This window comes from Ochotona curzoniae, unplaced genomic scaffold (genome assembly GCF_017591425.1).
Source record: "Ochotona curzoniae isolate NIBS_2020 unplaced genomic scaffold, NIBS_Ocur_1.0 contig_4612, whole genome shotgun sequence".
NCBI classification, from domain to species: Eukaryota; Metazoa; Chordata; class Mammalia; order Lagomorpha; family Ochotonidae; genus Ochotona; species Ochotona curzoniae.
In genome coordinates, this window is record NW_024466343.1 from 7,658,627 (window position 1) to 7,678,758 (window position 20,132).

Below are 20,132 nucleotides of genomic sequence, written 5' to 3' on the forward strand. Positions count from 1 at the left end.
CTCAATTGTATGTTCATTTATTCCTGTGCACCACACTGTCTTTGGTTTAGTGGTATGGTTAGTCCAAAAGGGATTATGGAACAATGAAGACAAGTACACATTTTAGTGATTTGTTGCCTTTGTGACTTTTATCATCATTAAAATGGTATTTATAAAATAAATGTAAACCAAGGGGATTTTTTAAAGGAAATAATAATGATCTCTAAAAGGTTATCATGATGAGGCGCAAACATTATGAAGTTAAAAGAAAGTGTCACATTTTAAGGATTCCCAAAAAATGTGATTCTTCATGAACAGCCAGCACTCTGGTGGACCTGGCATGAATCAAGTTCTATATGGATTCTCTTAGCCCTTTCAAAAATCTACAACCACACGCAGCACTATTGTCACCACCATTCCAGACATGAGGAAAGTTGTCTGAAGAAAGAATAACTCCTCTATGGTTACACGACTAGCAATGGCAGGGCTAGAATTTTAATCCAGGTGGTCCAATCAACACCTCATCACTTCCCTCAAGTCAAAGCACAGCACTGCATTATTGTTGACATTAAGAAATAAAATTCTCCAACTAGATTTAAGAAAAGCTATCTGCTTTTTGATTCATAAACAATTGTCCAATAAAGAACGATGTGTTGGCTATATCTGGTGGGGCAGCTAGTGGGCTCAAACCCCAACTTTCCTGTGACACTTTTTTTAAATCACTCCCACTCACACCACACATCCTTCATAATTACCCTTCCAGCTCTGAAACCAGTTGACCCTTCTTTCTCCTCTGTTGCACCACTGTGCTTTTCTGAGCACTTCTATGACAGCCCTCATTCTGTGTTGATCTTAGCACTTAACACTCAAGTCATGTCTTTCTCAACTGACTGTAAATCCTGTAACAGCAAGAAACCTATTTTACTAAACATTGGATCTCCAGTGTGTGGCATTTAGCAGGTACACAATAAGCGTGTCCTAATGAGGCAATAGGAGTTTCCACATACTCAGTAGCGTCACTTTCTCACTCATATTTAATGAGAGCTCCTACTTAGACAGGAAAGACGTGTTTAAAAGATGAAGAATGCGCTGTATGCTGTGATTCTTTATCTACTATCCCCAGCAAATGTAGGGACTCAATAAATATTCTGTGGGTCACAGTCAACTACTGGAAATGTCTTTTTTTTTTTCAAGATATGGTTAAGTTTCATTGGGAATCCATCTCTGTCTGGAAGTAGAGATGCATACTGCATTATATCCTCACATCTGGATATGATAGTCTCCATTACACAGTTACTTCACATTCCCTTAAATGAAAAGCCACAATACAAAATCAACAACAGGGAGAAAATGCAGCAATCTGCAGCACAATGAAGTTTAATAACATGCTACTGAGTGATTAATACGTAACTGAAACAATGAAGAAGAATATCAGGAACCTTCTGGAAGACATGGTATGACTTACAAGCCAGTGAAGAACTTAATGAAAAAAAAATGTTTTGAAGAAATGAAAATAAAAACAAAAACATCAGTATCCATGAGATAGTTTTTGCTGATCTTTGTTGGTGTGATATGTCTCCTAACTACTGGAAATTTCTAGTGAGCTTGTGAATTCAAGATTTCACTAGGAAACTGAGTAAGATTCATACAGATTTTAAGAGACATGGGACCTACCAATATCCAGCACATGGAATCTTTAAGTCTGAGGCACCCTCAGTGATACTCTCCATCCAGTATTTTAAGAAAAGGGAAAACCAAGGGCTCCTCTTTCCCCTGGCGGTTCCTACAATGAAGGATTGCAGTTGAAGTAGGAAGAAGCCGCCCTGGAGATGCTCTAGAAGAGGTCAGATCATGGTGCTTTATGCTTCTGGCGTAAAGGTGGCTTCCTTTTCTTTCTTTTTTTTTTTTTTCTTTCCTTTCAAACATAAGGCTCAAGTGTTAGTTAGAATGAAAGAGTTCCTGCTGAATAGAATAAAAAGTCTAGCTATCCTACAAAGATACTTGCTGCTTTGTAAAAGTAACATATTTTGCCTGTGTTTTTGTATGATCATTCATCTCATTTTGCAAAGCCTGAAAGCTGAACTTGAATTTGGCACTAATATTGTTTTTCTGAGGCCAAACTCTTTCCTTTGAGACTCCTGACCAATTCTAGTTGATTTTATCTCTATTAACTAATCATGCATAACAAATGAAATATTTTCCTTAAAAATCCAAAGGCCTCGTTCTTTACAAGTACTGTGTATCCTTCATATCTTAAGTTCGCTGGTCCATTTGAGTTCCCTGTAGGCAGGGAGTGACCGTGTCCCCAGTGGCAGGAGTAAACATACAAGCAGAAACAGACTTGTCCCGAGGCAGCAGAGGGGCAAGGAGGCTCTTCCAATGCTGTTTTCCAGTAAAGTCATCCCCTTGTAGAACAGAATCTCCCATTGCTAATGTCTTCATAGGGTGAGAAAGGGTTTTTCTCAGAGGTTCAAACAAACCTGAATAAAAAGAGTAAAGACGTAAATCCAGAACACAAACACAGGAGTTTCCATGAGGTGAAATACGCCTATTCATGTGCATTTCCTGACTCACTCCTCTTCCTCGCTACCTGTCCACCTACCTACTGCGTGAAACATCTGTCAGTGCCAAAAGAATCAACACTGGACTAAATTTTCTAAATGCGCAGTTAGTCATATGTGGCAATTGGAATTATTTTTCTACATGATCCATTTCAGCTCAGTGCAACAAATGACATGTAAATATAGCTTATGGGTGGTAAATAACCTAAGTTTGTACATGTTGCTTGTTGTAAAAGATTTAACCATTTTACAAGAAGAGTAATTTTGAATATTGACTGAGAAAATCTTATACGAAATCTTGTTTTTCTGTTTCTTTTTTAAAGATTTTTTTTTAAGATTTTACTTATTTTTATTGAAAGGAAGCTATACAAAGAGAAGGAAAGAAAGAAAGGAAGATTTTCTGTCTATTGATTCAATCCCTAAGCTGCTGCAATGATCAGTGCTGACCCAATCCGAAGCCAGGAGCCTGGAGCTTCATCCAGGTCTTCCATTTTGGTACAGGGCCCATACATAAAGTCTTAACATCAAAAGCACTTAAAGGGATTTAAAAATCTACCTGCACATTAACTTCCTTCCTCTCCCCATAGATCTAAAGGTAGATCTCAATATTATTGTAAGTCTGACTTTCTCAAAAACAGCTTGATTTTATGTTTTTCCTAAAATCTGGGACAAAGTTGCTCAGTTATCCAAAGGACCCAATGGCTAAGACCAGCCTGCTTTGGGAGTAGCTGAATCCAAACTACACTTACCACAAAGCACTAGATAGGGAGATAGTGGGTGAAGGAAACAATGAAGGTGATTTTTTAAATGACTTTGAATTTGAAAATGACCCTAACCTAAAATAAGGAGTAAAAAAAGAAACTTAAGGTAACTAAAAATGCAATATTTGTTCCTCACACAGTTAAAATAGCCTAGTTTCTAGGAGCACAAAAATTAAAGGTCTTACACATGCCAAGTTCTTTCCCAGTTGCATTATCTTACCTCTATTTCCTTGAGAGTAATACGTTGGAGTTGCTTCACTGAGAGTTGTTTTTGTTTTTGTTTTTTGTTTTTAAGTCATACTGCCTATTGCCAGCACACAATGAAGACTTAATAACCAGCAATTACTGTCACACACATGAACTCAATGTGAGTAGAATACAGTACTCACCCACTGTAAAATTTTCTCTCTGCACATCCCCTAACCCACCATCACCACCTATCTCCCCAGGCCATGCCCTGGACACCTCCCTTAAAGCTTCTCCTACATCAGGCTGTTGTTAACCATTTGTCATTATTGTTAGTTCAGTACTGACTTTATAAAACCCATGATAACCAAGAGGTTGCCATATTTAGCCGAATTAAATTATTTCCCAGAAATTTTATTTGCTTCATTTTAACCTGTTTGACTGGAAGAAATGATAGCATGGTTTCTCTGAGAACTCTTCTACTATCCAGAATCTTCTTTACTATTCCAATAAAACATGTCTTATAAGTGTTAAATGTGATATTAAAGATTTGTAAAAGTCAAGACAGTCTGTCAGTACTGGCCATCCCGGATATGCAGATAAACTAAAGAGAAATTTGGTTTAATCTCCAAACCTTTTTTCAACTTAACTAAGGTTGTCTTTCATCATAATAACCTGTTTCTATTATAACATACAGTTCTCTTAGTGTTTCATTTTCCAAGATGGTTCCTTCATTTCACTTTTTGTGCATTAAATCTTCCACATATAATTAAAGCCAATATTCAACAGTGAGACATTTTTAAACAAAATATGAAAAATCTTGACAGAAAAAAAATTGATACTCAGAGGGGGAAAAAAAAGAGTTTTAAAAAAGCACACAGAATGAGCCTGATTTTCCCAGGGCCTGGCTTATCCTCTCATCACACAGCTGGCACTCAGGCTGCATACTAGCCTTTGTCAGGCTTTCTGGGGACCACTTAGGACTCTGTCACAGAGAGACGTTTAAACACAGAGAGAGCAGAGCCTCTAATTAGGAAAGATGCCCAATGTCAAATGAGGCTGAAATCAGACTTCTAAGTCTCTAATTTCTATAGTTTTGAAGCTTTCTTGACAAAGTTTAACTCATCTTCCTCAAATTGTTAGAACTGTTGGAAGAGAACAGAAAATAGGGAAAAGAGTTGTTTTAATTACTTTAAATTTCAGGTTAATTAAATTTGACAAATATCTGATTGCAATGCTCAGAATACAGTAGAAAAACTTAGGAAATGCCCAGACTAATCCTTGTCTGCAATGATGATATCTTTTCTTCTGCACTGTCCTCTGACCCTTTCATTACCAAGCCTTTCCCAAAAATGTTCATCTTCCTTACACTTGGTTAGGTACAGAGGAGCTGACGTGACTTCATCTTCCTGCCATGTGTCCTCAATTCATTGCCCAGCACAAGGTGCAATAAAGCTTTATTGAGCTTAATTGCATCAAGTGAATGTGATGAAAGATCAACTAGAATCCATATTGACTCCCAAGACACATTCGAAACATTTATTCACCAACGGAATTTATCAACCTAGTTTCTGGGCCACAGTTCTACTTTTTAGTTTACTTTTAGCTGAGAAGCAATGTATCATCTAGTCAGGGTCATTTAAATAAAATCTTTCATCTTTAGGCACTCAGTTAGTGTTTCTTTTAGCTATCTCCTGTAGAGCATGTGTACCTTTCGTGTTTAAGGTAAAGGTGATCTTCACAGTGCCTCCAGATCAGTGAGCAAAATATTAGACATCTGCTCTCCACTCATGATATGGACGTGAGTCAGACAAAGAACATTTGACCTGGGGCTGTACCTGTGTCTACAAAATTTAAATGATCAGTTGCTATAGACATCCTCCAGCTTAATAACTATTTCAAACCCTGATTTCTATCACTGATTTGTGTATCTTTACACACTGGCTCTCCCTTTCAGCAGAAACCGCCCTCATGGCCTAAGATCTGCCTCTCGCTTTTTGTTGTGGATGCTTTAGGATCCATTATCCCCTAAAGAGACAGCCACAACAAGGAATGCAAGAAAAGGAGGCTGGGTGCTTTTTCCCATTCATAGATGTCAGGGGGAGCCAATGTCCTGGTTGAGATATGGGGAAGTGCAACTAAGCTGGTCAGCTAAGTTTCCAGATGCTAGTGGAAAGAACCTGGGCAACACCAGTGCAGCTTCTATAAGAAATTCCAAACCACAGACAGATCCATATTGAAAATCTTGTCATCCACCCCAGCGAGGCCCTGGAATCAGGGGTAGTTCTGCCGTTTGACTTGTGAGAAAGATTGAACAGCAATGAGAGGAGAAAAGCAGAATTAGAATCCACACTAAATGTCCTCAGTTCTCTCCGCAAACTAAAAGGCGAGATTGTTTGCAGGTAGAGATTTTAGATGGTGTCAGCATGGTGTTACTAGTGCAAACAGTAGACAAAAAAGGATTACTGAATGGTAGGTAGCACTTTCTGTTTGAAGTCAATCACTTTAAGAAAGACAGCTCCTTTGGCAGTTGAGAGGCTCTTTATATGCTGTGGTCAATTTGACCCATTCTTTCTCCTCTGGATGCTCTGGCTAGCCAGCAGGGAAGTCCTTCTATCACATAACACTGTATAGGCATCATGTAGATAAATAAAATCACCTACTCAGTCTGCAGATGGGGACTAAGAAAAAGAATATTATCTGGCTTGGCTTAGTTTCTGAGGATTCCTGGGGTCCATCCTAAGAGGATCTCTAGAATCCCTGCTTTGTCTTGCAAGTGCCCAGCTTAGATCTTAGGTTATAGCGATGTGACAGAAGGTGATTGTAGGACTCATGGCTCAACACAGAAAGATGGAGACTTCGTCCCTACCTCAACCACTTAGACAACTTGAAACAAGTCACTGAATATCAGTGAGGCTGTTCTTGAATATGTGAAATAATAGGCTATAATGATACCCCTTTTTATTACAGGATTGAATAATAGCAAAGGTATAGAGAAAATGTCTAATGTAGCATATGGCATACACCAGTCATTCAGTAAAAGGTTAGGGCACCTGGTGCCTTATTCAGAACCTTATTATTGTAGAGTGCTAATGAAAATTCTGAAAAATGCCACCTGAGCTAATGCAGTAAATGTTAATCTTCTGAGTTTCTGTGGCAGAATAAATCAATTGCTACAAGTTCAGAGAGAAATTTTTTTCTCAAAATATTTCATAAATATTCCAATAGTTTTCGCTAAAACATCTTTATATGTTGATGTTTTCCTAACACTATCTCTAACCTGAATAGCCAGTGAAAGAAAGATTCTGCATAAAAGAGACTTAACTAGGAATTAAAGCTGTTACATAGATGTAAGTTTTCAGTTGTTCAGTACTGACTCTTTAGCATACAATGTTATATCTGATTTTACGTTTGTCTTCTTTCACATTTTCCCCCTCATTCATTCCATTAACATGTCTGCTTTGGGAATCCAGTGTTGTAGCACAAGGGGTTAAGCCATCGCGTTTCAGAGGACCAGTTCAAATCCCAGCAGCTTCACTCCTGTGCAACTTCCCCACCTATTTGCCTAGGAAAGCAGAGGAAGATGACGGCACAAATGTATCACTGCTACACATAAGGGATACCTGCATAGAGCTCTGACTCTTGGCTTTAGCTTGACTCATGGGCATGAACCAGCATATGGAAATACACTCTCTCTCTTTCTCTCTCTCCCTCCCTCCCTCCCTCTCTTTCTCTCTCTCCCAACAACCTCACCCCCCCCCCCACCAACTCCAGTTTCCCATAGACCCTGGGAAGTAGCAGTGTTGGCTGAAATAATTGTGTTCCTGCCAAAATCCATGTGAAAAACCACCTGCTTCAGCCCCACCCAGTCCTGATTCCTACAGATATTTGGGGGTGAACCATTGGAAAGGAGATCTCTCTCTCTCTCTCTCTCCTCTCACCCAATAAGAGTAAATAAAATTTTTAAAGTAATCATGTCCTACAGAGCTTGTCTCAATAGGATTGCAGCATGAGAAATCTCATCAAAGCATGAAATCAATCGGACTTTCTCGGAGAATTATCCCCAACATGCACATCCCCCCAAGTGTTTCTTTTTCAAATTTTGTAACTGATTATGAAGCTTCAGAAATATGGTTCTGCAGAGCAATACTAAACAGGCATTACAGATATCACAGATAATTACAGATTTCCCTCCAGGCACCATGAGCTTTCAGCTATTACTATTTTAGTGCAATTGCCCATTTTTAGCTGGAGGAAAACAGCATAACTGCCGAGAGAACACCAACCAATCACTCTTTCAGAGGGAAGTCTCCAAACATTAAAGGAAACTTTAAGGGGTAATTATTTGCATATTAAGGAACCTCCAGTAGCAAATAACGAAACTACTGGCAGAGCCAGTACTTAATTAACATCCCTTGCTGGTGACAAAGGAGAAATAAAAATTTCAAGAGGTTCATATGATGTTTGGGAATGATACTGATGGGATATATAAAACTGAATACTAATAACACCGTCAGGGTATCTCCTGCTAAAATGGAGAGGGATTAAAAAATGGAGGGCAGTCTTGTTTAAAGTAGAATCTTGATGGGTAGATTGAATTAGTACCATCCTTTTTCTGCTCTCAAGATATTTTTTAGACTGGGCTAGCACAGGGAAGAATGTGAAAAGCCCCGACTCTAGGATAAAGATTCTTGCAGCCTGTTATGTTCTGAAAATCAGAACCCAAAGAAAACAAAACAAAATCTCATTTGTGTCATTAGAAATTCAATCCATCCTTGTGATTTTCTCTTCAGATGGTGCATAATTCTACTCTCTCTACTCTAATTTCCTTTTCTAATCTAGACATATTGTGTATGCTTTTGAAAGCTGCTGCAGCATTTGCTATTCAAATTAAAACATGTGTTGTGAGTGAACTAGAGAATTTGTAAGCATTTCATTTAGAAATTTCCAATTGACCTCCCCAGCTCTGTTACATTAAGCAACATAAAACAAATCAGGCAGGCCATGGCCTCTGTGACTTCTGTCCCTCAGGATCAGCACAGAGTTTTGTTTAGATGGCCAGACATTGGATACCAGTCACCCAAAAGATAAAATGTCCCCTAGTCACAGAATTTCAGAACTTGGAGCAACTCTAAACCTCACCTACCCTACTCCCATGCAGTTAAATCTCTCAAAATGTTCCTGGCCCGTAAATCAATATTGTTGCTTCTAACTTTTAGATGGGGTATATTTTGAGGATGGCTGAGTAGTCAGCTCTTTGTTGCCTTAACAAAACTAGGTGGGAAGGAGTAGCTTCTTAGGAAAGAAAAGATTTCCACTTAGAGGTTGGAGATTCACAGTGCAGAACCAGGCAGCCCCAGCACTGTGGCATCCCAGAGGAGGCTGGCCATGGTGCATTAGACACAAAGGAGCCACCACCTGCTGAGCCAGGAAGGAAAGAGAGAAGCCAGGCAACTCCCTAGAGCTCCCTTCCAAGAGCAAGCCCCCAGTGGCCTAACGACCTGACCCCAACGCCTAGTCACTGTGATTAGCTCAAGCTTCTACCCAGTCAGTCGATGATTAGCATTAGTTTATCACCTGTTAACTTGGAGTTTGGGGTTAACATGTCAACATGAGTTTGAGAGCCAGTCTCTGATGGCTGTCTTGTGTACAAAACAATCTCACGGCATCCTCAGCAAACAGCCGTTTATCCCTGCTAGTTCAACAACCAGTGATGCCAAATATACCAGAGTAGATGAGGGCCACTTCTGTTTGAGAATTATTGATGCCTGTGCTTTGTGCAAAACAAGAATAAAAAAAAAAATGTTTGCTGACTTAAAATCAAGTTTCTTTCTCCATTCCTACCATCTCTGCAACACTGAATATCATCACTTTGTAAAAATATGTGCAATTGGGGCCAGCATCATGGCATAGTAGGCTGAGCTTCTGCCTCTGGTGCCATCATCCCACATCTGCACACGTTTGAGTCCTACCTTCTCCACTTCAATCCAGCTCTTTGCTGTTGGCCTGGAAAAGCCACAAAAGAAGACCCAAATGTTTGGGACCCTGAACCCAAAAGCCCTAGAGCCCTAAAGGAGCTTTTGGCTTCTGACTTTAGATCAATTCAGCTCCAGCCATTGTGGCCATTTATAGAATGAACCAGCAGATGGATGATCTCTTTCTCTCTGTCTCTTCTTCTCTCTCTGTAACCCTGACTTTCATAAAAATAAAGTCCTTTTTAAAAAGTCTCTCTCAATAAAGTGGCAATTGTAATGACAAGTTATCACTAGCATTTTCTCTGTGTCCTCATGTTCTGATCATTGGTAAATGAGTAGGAAGGAGTCCTCCACGCCAATCTGGAGTTGCAGACATGGAAGGTTGCAGGAAATGAGCAAGTATAGTTTAGTTCTGTGACCTGGATAAGACAGAAAAACTGATCTCAGCAACATTTTATAATCCAGAGTTGAGGTGATTGTGTGAATGTCGTCTTTTTCTACATTCACGTGTCTCAAGTTCCAGTGGTCAGTTGAAGAGACACATAGTAGCCATTCAGCAAATATCATATAATTTCATGAAATCATCAAACACAATAGTGTGCTAGAAATGAAATATCTTCATTCTGATCATTTTTTCCTGCACTATTGGAGCAGAACACTGTTTGCTTTACTGTAATGATCATATGCCACATATACAGATCTCCCATATGGGGTAGCAAGGATCCAAGCATTTGGGGCATTATCTTCCACTACCTTCCCAGACAAGGAATTCCAATAGGAGCAGAGCTACTGGAACTTGAACTGGCCATCTGAAATGAGGTGACAATGCCAGTCCAAAAGACAGACCTAGGTCTTTGCAGTGTAAAGGACCTGTCTGCCTCACCTTTCACTTCGGTCGAAGTGACAGAAAAAACCACTCTGAAGTATTACATAGATGTTAGCTGTGCCTTTACTGTGTCAAGTGACGTAAGGAAATCAGCTTCTACCTTTCATCTTTCCAAGTTTCCCTCACTAAAAATAAGGAAGCATGTTACTGGGAAGACCCACACACAAATATATCATTTAGATATTCTGAAACAGTTTCAAGATACTAAAATTGAAAGGTAAGGGCTAAGGCTTCTACACTTGACCAAGTCAGGATGTAAAACCCTGGACTATTCCTCCCACATGAAACAAATCAAAAGAGTAAAGGCGGGCCTGGCGCGATGGTGGCACAGTGGTTAAGGTCCTCACCTCCTCACCTTGCACGCCCAGGATCCCATATGGGCGCTGGTTCTAATCCTGGTAGCCCCGCTTCCCATCCAGCTCCCTGGTGGCCCAGGAAGGCAGTCAAACACAGCCCAAAGCTTTGGGACCCTGCACCCGTGTGGGAGACCTGGAAGAGGCTCCTGGCTTCGGATCGGCATAGCATCAGCCGTTGCGCTCACTTGGGGAGTGAATCATTGGACGGAAGATCTTCCTCTCTGTCTCTCCTCTCTGTATATCCGCCTTTACAATAAAAAATGAATCTTTAAAAAAAAAAAAAGTAAAGGCAGGGGATTCAATTCAGAAAACAATTTGAAGATTCTGTTCATTAAGCAATGTTGTGAGAAAAAGGGACCAGTCGCAGTGGTCCTTGTGACTGTCTCCATGGACTGCCTGTGGAGTTTTCAGTCTGTAGCTCAGGGAAAGGAAGCCTCATGGAGGCTAAGGATGCTGGGATTGGAAGATGAAGCTCCGAGTGCCAGACACCACTCTCAAGGTGGACGTGGGTGGAGACGGGAATCAATCAGAACAGATTCAAGTTTTAGATTTAGCAGAATGTCATGATTATCACACGAGGACAGTAGAACAGTTATAGGGGACTGATGTTGTGGTGCAGATGGTTAAGTTGTCACTTATAGCCTCAGCATCCCATATCAAAGCTCCAGACTGCTTTGCTTCTGACCCAGCTTTCTGTGCAGTAGAGCGTGACTCAGGCAACCTGACCCCTGTCACTCTGCTGGGGACCAGGATGGAGTTCTTGGGCCCTAGCTTCAACCTGGCCCAGCCATAGCTGCTGTGGTCATTTGGAGAATGGACCAGAAGACTGTAGATCTCTAACTGGCTATCTGTTGTCTCGCTCTTTTTTGGTCGTTGCACCTTTTACCAAAATAAATAAGTAATAAATAAATCACTTTCAAAGAACAGTTATTATAGTTGTATTTCACACATTCTGCAACTGAAATAGAGATACAAAAGATTTATTTTTAAACACTCAAATAGACATATGAAGATAAAAACTACAATGTCGGAGGTAAAAGATACCCAGAAGGGAATTAAGAATATGAGGAGTCTGCAGATGCTCCACAGAAAATGCATATCATAAAAACTATGCATGTATTTCAATTTGTTGTGTACTAAAATAAACTTGTAAAACTTGATATCACATGTCTGAACAGGATCTAGTTTTAGGCACTAAGGAGCATAAGACATCAGCCTGAAAAATACTCCTATCAGGGCCCGGTGCAAGAGCATAGCAGTTAAAGTCCTCGCCTTGCATGCACCAGGATCCCATATGGGCCCTGGTTCTAATCCCCACAGCCCTGCTTCCCATCCAGCTCCCTGCTTGTGGCCTGGGAAAGGGGTCGAGGACAGCCCAAAGCCTTGGGACCCTGCTCCAGCATGGGACCCGGAAGAGGCTCCTGGCTTCGGATTGGTTCAGTTCCAGCCATTGCAGCCGCTTGCGGAGTGAGCCATCGGCAAAAAGATCTTCCTCTGTATCTCCGCCTTTCCAATCAAAAGAAATAAATCTTTAAAAAAAAAAAATACTCCTATCAGAGCAACATGAACTTTCCTAAAATTGAAGCAGGAACAAATACAAGCCTTATGATAAGGCTTTGGTGAAATTATTGATGCTGTATGAAAAGTTTGTAGGGACACTGGCCCAGGAAAATTGTCAGCTTACAAACAGATCACTCATTTTAGGGGAGCAAGATGATGTTGAGAATGAAGCTACGGCAACAAATCCTACACATCAATTTGCAAGCAAACAATTAATCTCTTTATGTACTAATTTTGGAGGCCTGATAATTCACAGCAGGATAATAGGCAGCCCAACAGACATCGCAACTGGTTAAATTAGACTATCCTAATTGGAAAGTTAAACTTGTTTTCTGTTGGTGCCAAAACTGTTGTGGGAAGATCAACTGCAAAGAAGAAACTTTCTTGGAAAGTTTAAGCAAGTGAGATGCAGATCATGAAGCCTATCATCGAAGAACTAGGAACAGGAGCTAAAGTGTGACTTTACAATATGATTCTAAAGACAAAAATACAATCAAAGCAGTGCTACCAAGAGGTAGAAGTGGTTCCGTCACAGCAAAAGCAGACTAGTCAAGAGTTAAGGTTCTGTCTCTCCTCTCTGCAAATCTGTCTTTCCAATAAAAATAAATAGACCTTTAAGAAAAGAGAGAGAGTGAGAGTGAAATAGTGCTGGGGAAAAAAAAGAGTTGGGAGATGCATGAGGCATCTTGCTCCCTAACTTTCTGGAGGGCTGAGGAATAATAATGTCTTATCACAAGAGGGCTTTGAGAAAGTTAACTAAATCTGCAAGAGAATAGCAACTAAGATAGCTTTACCAGGTAATCCTTCTTCATCAAGATAATGCAGCAGCTCACTCCTGTCCTCTAATGAGCGATTTTGCAAGCTTTCTCTCTGTGGGAAATCAGTCCTGATTTGACTCCTTCTGTTTTGTTTCCAAATTTTAAGAAAATAACTCATTTTAAAGCAACCATTCTCTTTCAGTTAATAATGTTAAAGAGATTGCATAACTCCCTGGGGCCCTCAGTCCTTTATAGATAGACTATTATTTACATAAGTGTCTTGCTCTTGATGGAAATTACGTTGAGAAATACGCCTTGCAGTTTTAAATGATTATCTTTTAACTCCATTTCTATGAACCCTGTGAAGTTATTCTCTCTACATTATAAAAAAAAAAGACTAAGCAATGAAAAGGAATGAGCTGCAGCTATAATGATGAATCTCAAAATAAGTGTGTCATGTGAAAGAATTCACAGAAAAGATTTTTTTTTTACTATATGATTCATTTTATATGAAAGTCTAGAAAATTAAAAATAATCTGCAGTTACAGAAAGCAAATCAGTTGTTACTTGCGATGGGAAGGAAAGGGAACTGAGGAAGTTGAGGTGGCGGGGTGGGGTTCAGTTCCTAAAGGAACAAAAGAGTTAAACCACTGGAAGCTTTGGGAAATAGAAAAGTAATAAAGGTAACCATATGTGATTTTGAAACAATTAATTTTTCAAGTTCTAGAGAACAGTAAAATCAGTATTCAAACCTACAGGGCTGAGAATTTGGCTTAGCAGTGAAGATGCTGGTTAGGGTTTTTGAACCCTGCATTGGCATGTCTGGGTCTCCTGATTCCAGCTTCCTGCTAATAATGGTCATCCTGTGACCTACATGGAAGGTGGTCTGGATTGTTTTCCTGACCCACAGTTTCTTCACTCCACTTCAATTTTCATTTGAGAAAGTACTAGATGAGGGGGAGGGCTGTCTCATTCTACACCTTCTGTCAAATTAATAAAGTAAGAACATGCCTCACATTTATTTGCTGTACATTCAATCTAATAACCTTATTTGATATGAGATACGGGCTTAAAAACCTTCTTAATATCTGATTACAAACACAAATACTTTTATTCCTCTTGCCTTGCTTCATTAAGAACAGTTTGTGTGATGCACGTTCATTATTGTTTACAATTAACTGATTTGTGTATTCTCCTGTTCCAAATGTGTCTGTCCTGATTTCTCCTCAGTTTGATGCTGACCGAGATGAGGATGCAGTGTTCTATGACATCAGCTTGGCAGTTGACAACAAGTTGTTTCCCAATAAAGAGGCAACAGCAGGTGAGTCGCTGAGTCCTTGTGGCGGCAGTACAGCAGGATAACTCACCAAATGTCTGGGGCTTGTGTGCGTGGCTGAAGCTCAACAACTGCTGTCAGGTTTTCACGACAACCTTGTCCTCTGAGCCTTGTGCTTTCTGGCTTAGAAATAAAGGGACAGAACAAGATAGATGAGGACTATGATTCTGTGCTTTTGTAGTTCTAGTTTGCTTTCTGTCATTGCACATGGAAATTAGCAGACAGTTACAAAGTGACATAGGATCCATGTGATCATAATAGACCAAAAAGCTAATGGAAATCATGCAATTATCATGTACAACAATGAAATGTCATAGTTCCTCCAGATCCCCAGGTCTTACAAGTTTCTCCTATGTCATCTGGAGAAAACATCCCGTTGCATTGAGTCACCGCAGCATGCCAGCATCCAGTTCCTGTCCCCTTTTCCTCAGCACCCACACCTGGCAGTCTGTCCTTGAGCCCTCTGGGAGTCAGGGTGCTCATGCCCTTAACTCAGATGGTACTGAACATTCTGTCCTTGAACCTCCTTTTGTTCTCCATGCTCTCTCTGATCTAGGTCAACTGACTGGTCCGTGCGGCTCCAACTGTCAATTCTGTGTGGCTGGCTCTCACATCTTGATATCAGATATAGCCCAAAGGGTAAAGACCGAGAGCTTGGGTAGGAGGAGAAATAGGCAAAACATATCAAATTCTAAACCGCTGCTTGAAGCCTCCTAAAATAGCTTCAAAGAAAAGCAGAATTATAAGAAAAGCAAAGTAGTGTTTCTGGGAATGCCCCACAAATAACTAAGGTAAACTCACCTGCCATTCTTCAGGGGGTATTTGGAAGAGATGTCCATTGCAGGGAAGGTAGACTATTGAGAGTCTTGTAAAACTATGTGAACAATACTGCTGTTAATCTGAAAAAGTGATGACTCTGATGCTTTTTAAGTTAATATTTCATTTAAAATTTGCTGTAAAAATAGTTAGCTAACTGCTGTTTATCCTGAATTTGCTGAATCAGGGGAGTAGAGCAACTAAGTCAAGCTCCCTCTTCTGCCCCAACCTTGGCATTTGGTGATCCACTGGTGACATTTCTCCAAGAAAGCCTGCCAGGCAGTGATGCAGCTGTACTGACTTCTGTGCTAATAAACACCTGGGGACAGGTACCTTGTCCTCATTCTCTTGAAATCCTTGATGGAGTTCACGGGGCTTAGTCACAGTTGTGTTGTCTAGGTGCCTACTCTCTCCTTCCTCCACTTCTCAACATATGAGCAGAGAAGTCTACTTAAGTCTTCAGCTTCTGTTGACTCCATTCCACTGCTGAGAACCCTGAAAGCTGGGCCCTGCTGTCACCTTGAAATACACCTGCTCTGTCTATCATGAATGTCATTGGTGCGTAAAGAGGCTGAAAGGGACTATGATAAACCAAAAATGAATGATGCCTGCCTCTCAGCAGGCAGCCACCACACAGCTTCAGGCTCTTGCTGCCATTAAGGAAGTGGTGCTGGGTCCTCAAATTTCCTGAAATAAAATGCAGTCTTGTAGTCATAGGTGAAATCTCCCAGCTTGAAAATGTCAGTGACTCACCCAAGAAACAAGTTATGGCTGTGGCCCCTGCTCTATGAATTACAGCCTCCAGGTTTTGTCCTTCTTCTCTTCCCTTCTGTTGAACTCTTTGCCCCACAGCACCCACATCCCTGCTGTGAAAATGGCTTTGATGTTTCCCAGAGATCTGGCAGCAATGTTCTTGCCCACTCACCCCACTACCGTTATTCTCCAGGAACACACTAGGAATCCAGGCCCTCTCTATTTCCGCTGCCCTTGTGGGAAGCCTTGTCATTCTTTCATCCCTTGCCTCCCCTATCTGTCATGAATCCTGTTGCTGCCACGGAGATCCTTACGGAACACAGATTTAATCACCGTGCTTCCTTGGCACGAAACAAAATAATGAAAATCTGAGGTGACTGTCCTACAGGCAAAGCACCAGTGTCCTTAGCATGACAGAAAACTAAATCCTTGCTTTTTCCTACACTATTCTGGGTCTCCAGGCTCCAATCCCCTACAGCATCACCCACACCAGGTTCGTGTAGCTCCTTAAATGCTTTCTGGCATCTGCACCTGCACTTCCAGGTTCTTAAAACACCTGCTTCCCCTTGTCAGCCTCTTCTGTCCTAACTCAAGAGCCCCATCCTTCACTGAGCTGGAAGGTCCCTTGTGCCTCCGCGTAAGTGTAATTTCCTCACAAGGGCTTTCTCCATCCCCATCTCAGACTGGATGAGACCTCACATTAGATCCTGTGTTTCTCCTTCCTGGTACTCACCATGGTTTTGATTCCATAGGTAGTTGTATAATTTCTTGGTGAGAAATCTCTTTCCCTTAGAGTGTGAGACCTCATGAAAACAGGAGACTATGTATGTTCACCACATTCCCAGGATGAACCTGATAGGAGCTGGCAGAGGCCTTTCTTTTCCAGCTGGCCATTTCCACTGGAGGACATGAGTTCCAGGCACACCAAGACTCCCTTGGTTCCAGAGTAAAGTGTGTATTTGCTTGCCTCCATGCCTTTTCTCATAGACGGCCTGGGTCTTTCCCTCTCTCTGTAACTCTGCTTTTCAGATAAATAAAAATAAATCCTTAAAAAGAGAGAGAAAAGGGCCTGACACAATGGCTCAACAGCTAAGTCTTCACCTTGCAAGTAACAGGATCCAATATGGGCATTAGCTTGTGTCTCAGCTGCTCCACTTCCCATCTAGCTTGTGGCCTGGGAAAGCAGTAAAGGATGGCCCAAAGCTTTGGGACCCTGCATCTGGCTCATGGCTTTGGATCAGCTCAGCTCTAGCCATTGCAACCATTTGGGAAGTGAACCAGCAGATGGAAGATACTTCTATGTCTCTTCTCTCTGCAAATCTGTCTTGAAAAATAAAGAAATAAAATAGCCTAGAATTTAAAAAGAGAGAAGGCTCCGAGTGTATAAGTTAATATCTTTGCAAAGGACTTGAGGGCTCAGGTAAGAGCCCACTGGGAGGGGAATGTCTGGAATGCTGTCCCATAAAGCTGTGTGCCTAGTGTCTGGTACATGCAAAGCCAATTCACATCATCCTCCTGCTTGAACTGAAGGAGACAGCCTGAAAATGCGTTCAAAGGCCATTCTAGAGCTGAAATCAGTGACAGTGCTCTCTGCGGGGCTCTGTATTTCAGTTCATGCCTTTCCGGGTTATCTATGGAAAGAATATTTTTAAAACTGAAAAGAAATCAAGAAATTCAAAAATGAAAGCCAAAGTGCACTTTTGTAACATGCCCCAATTTTGTTGTCTTAATGGTGAAACAAGACATTATAGTGTTTATGTGTGTGTGTGTGTGTGTGTGTTAACTTGTCCAATAAAAATAGGCAAAAATGTGTACAGATGTCGATCTCTGCTTCGTAATTTTATATAGCAAAATTTGGACTATTATTAACTGCCCCATTTTCAACAAACCAAGAAGTCAATGCTACATGAAAACAAAAGCAACTCAATCATTGGCTGAACTGATAATACTGTCTTCTGTCTTTTATCTATATCATAATATATTAATATTTCTGTTGCCAAGAGCAACAATGTGTCAAATAATTCAATGTCTTAATGATACAATGAAATTTCCATTAAAAGCTTTTTTCTAGGAAATCCAATCCTTTCTTGCTTATGAACATGTTTTTTTAAAGAAGATATTTTCATTCTGCTGTTATTAAAGATCATTTTCTAATCATGTTGCCGCAGTTCAAATATTAATATGTAACATTGCTTAACTGGGCTGATTAGAAGCTCTTCACACTGTACTTTTTAAAAACAAATGAAAGAACAGTTTCTAATTAAATAAAGTAGGACACAGGGCCTAAAGGAAGCTGGATTGCATGGTCAGATTACATTGCTTCTTCTACTTGAATCTGTTTACAACCGAGGTGACTGTCTCATTTGAAACCAGGTACCTGTCACCACTTCCTCAAGTGGGTGGCAGGTGATATCCATATTGTGCAAGTGATGAAAGCTGAAGAAATTCAGCATTGCCTTTAATGATGCTTCTATAGGAGCCACCTAGAAAGCAGCGCTGATTGTCAGTGGTTTGAACTTGACTTTTCATATTACTTATTCTTCCTTTTTCAAAGCCACTCTGTGATCCACCTCGCCATTCACCATTCACTTGCCCTTTTGTCAAAATGTAAAATAGACAGCATACTTTTCCAATTCCTCACTTGTGGTATTATGTAGAGAAAATACTATTTATAAAACTGTTGGCATTGGTGCTGCTTAGAATTTGGAGTCAGCAGGATATGATAGAAGTAAAAGAACTATGGGTTCTCTCTTGGATCACATGTACTTTTACATGTCACAGGCCAAGTTATTTAACTTTGTTAAATATCCATATCTTGTTTTAAATAAAATCCACATCTTGTTTTCCTCATTTCTAAAATGAGTAGGTGAGACGCTACAAAATAATGGTTCTACAATTTCTATGACTTTGTGATAAAAGAATATACATTTTTACATCTGAAGTTTTTATTCTTACAACTGCAAAGTAGTTTTCAAGCTGAGCTTAGATACAGTCAAGTAATTATCTTACAAAAATTTTTAGTTGAAACATACCAAGATGAGTTGGTGTGTAAGTGTGTGCATGTGATCTCTCTTTCTCTCTCTCCTTCCTTCCACTTTCTCCTCCTCTCTCCCATTCCCTCTCCCTCACACTCTTACGACTTTATCTTCTGTCTCCTTCTTCCTCTCTCTTTCTTTTTCTCTCTCTCTCTCCTCCCTGCTCTCTGTCTTTTCCTTGACATACTACAGCATCACTTTTCTAGAACATCAACCACACAGCACATCGTAGATGCCAGAAACTATCAGTAAACTCATCATGAAGGAATAAACTAAGGGGCAGATGCATAAGCAATACTGACTTTTAGAACAAAATTATAAAAGTAAAATAGAGAGAAATGGGAGAGAGGTTGAAAGTCACAGCTACTATTGATCATACTGGCTCTCTGTGCTGAGGTCATCTACATGACCATCCTGCTAGACCTCCTGTTCCTGCTCAGGAGAGATGTACAGCAGAACAAGGGAAATAAACCATCCATGAAGACATAAAAAATAAATCTTATCACCAAAACATAGTATGCTGTATATTGTTTAAATTAAATATACATATATTTTACCTCTTTATATTGTATATCAAACTCAAAACTATTACCAAAAGCCTCATGTTTAGCAAACCAAATAACCAGTACCAAAGAAAATGAAAACTATTCAATCATTAGCTGAATTGATAACATCTATTATATGTATAGCATTTCCTGCTGTACATATAGTCTTGTTCTACTGGTAGCATTGCATGTAATCTTCTATCAGCCACCCTGTTAACAATGGAAATATTCAGGCTGCTCTGACAATGTGATTGGCATCAACCATACTCATTGTGAACATCCATAAGCAACTACACATGGCAGTTCTACAACGAATGGTTACATCCCTTGATGGTTTAGACGTTTCCATTCTGAAAAACTTCAGTATCCTTTTTTAAAAAAAAAATAAAGATACAAACACAATAAATAATGCACTTGATCTTAGCCGAAAGGCCGAGAAGCGATCACAATAAATAATAATATCACTGGTTAGTGTATACTCAATTTGGTAATGGCCAGTACTTGGTCAGTTTAGTTGACAATAGAGTTAGTGATAAGAGAACAGAAGAGGAGAGACGGGAAAGAGAATGTGAGGACCTATTTGATTCTTGCTTTGGAAGAATGTATGAAAGTAATTTCTACTGAC

At 40.2% G+C, this 20,132-nt stretch overlaps 1 protein-coding gene and 1 pseudogene across 1 annotated transcript in view; one reads left to right on the plus strand and one right to left on the minus strand.

The window, feature by feature from the left end:
- The window catches only part of AK5 (adenylate kinase 5), a 236,446-nt gene that overhangs the window by 111,694 nt on the left and 104,620 nt on the right, over positions 1-20,132 (plus strand). Inside the window, exon 7 of the mRNA XM_040987298.1 lies at positions 14,253-14,343. Within this exon, the coding sequence (XP_040843232.1) occupies positions 14,253-14,343 (91 nt within the window). The remainder of the gene's footprint in view (positions 1-14,252; positions 14,344-20,132) is intronic.
- LOC121161090 lies at positions 19,813-19,951 on the minus strand (annotated as a pseudogene).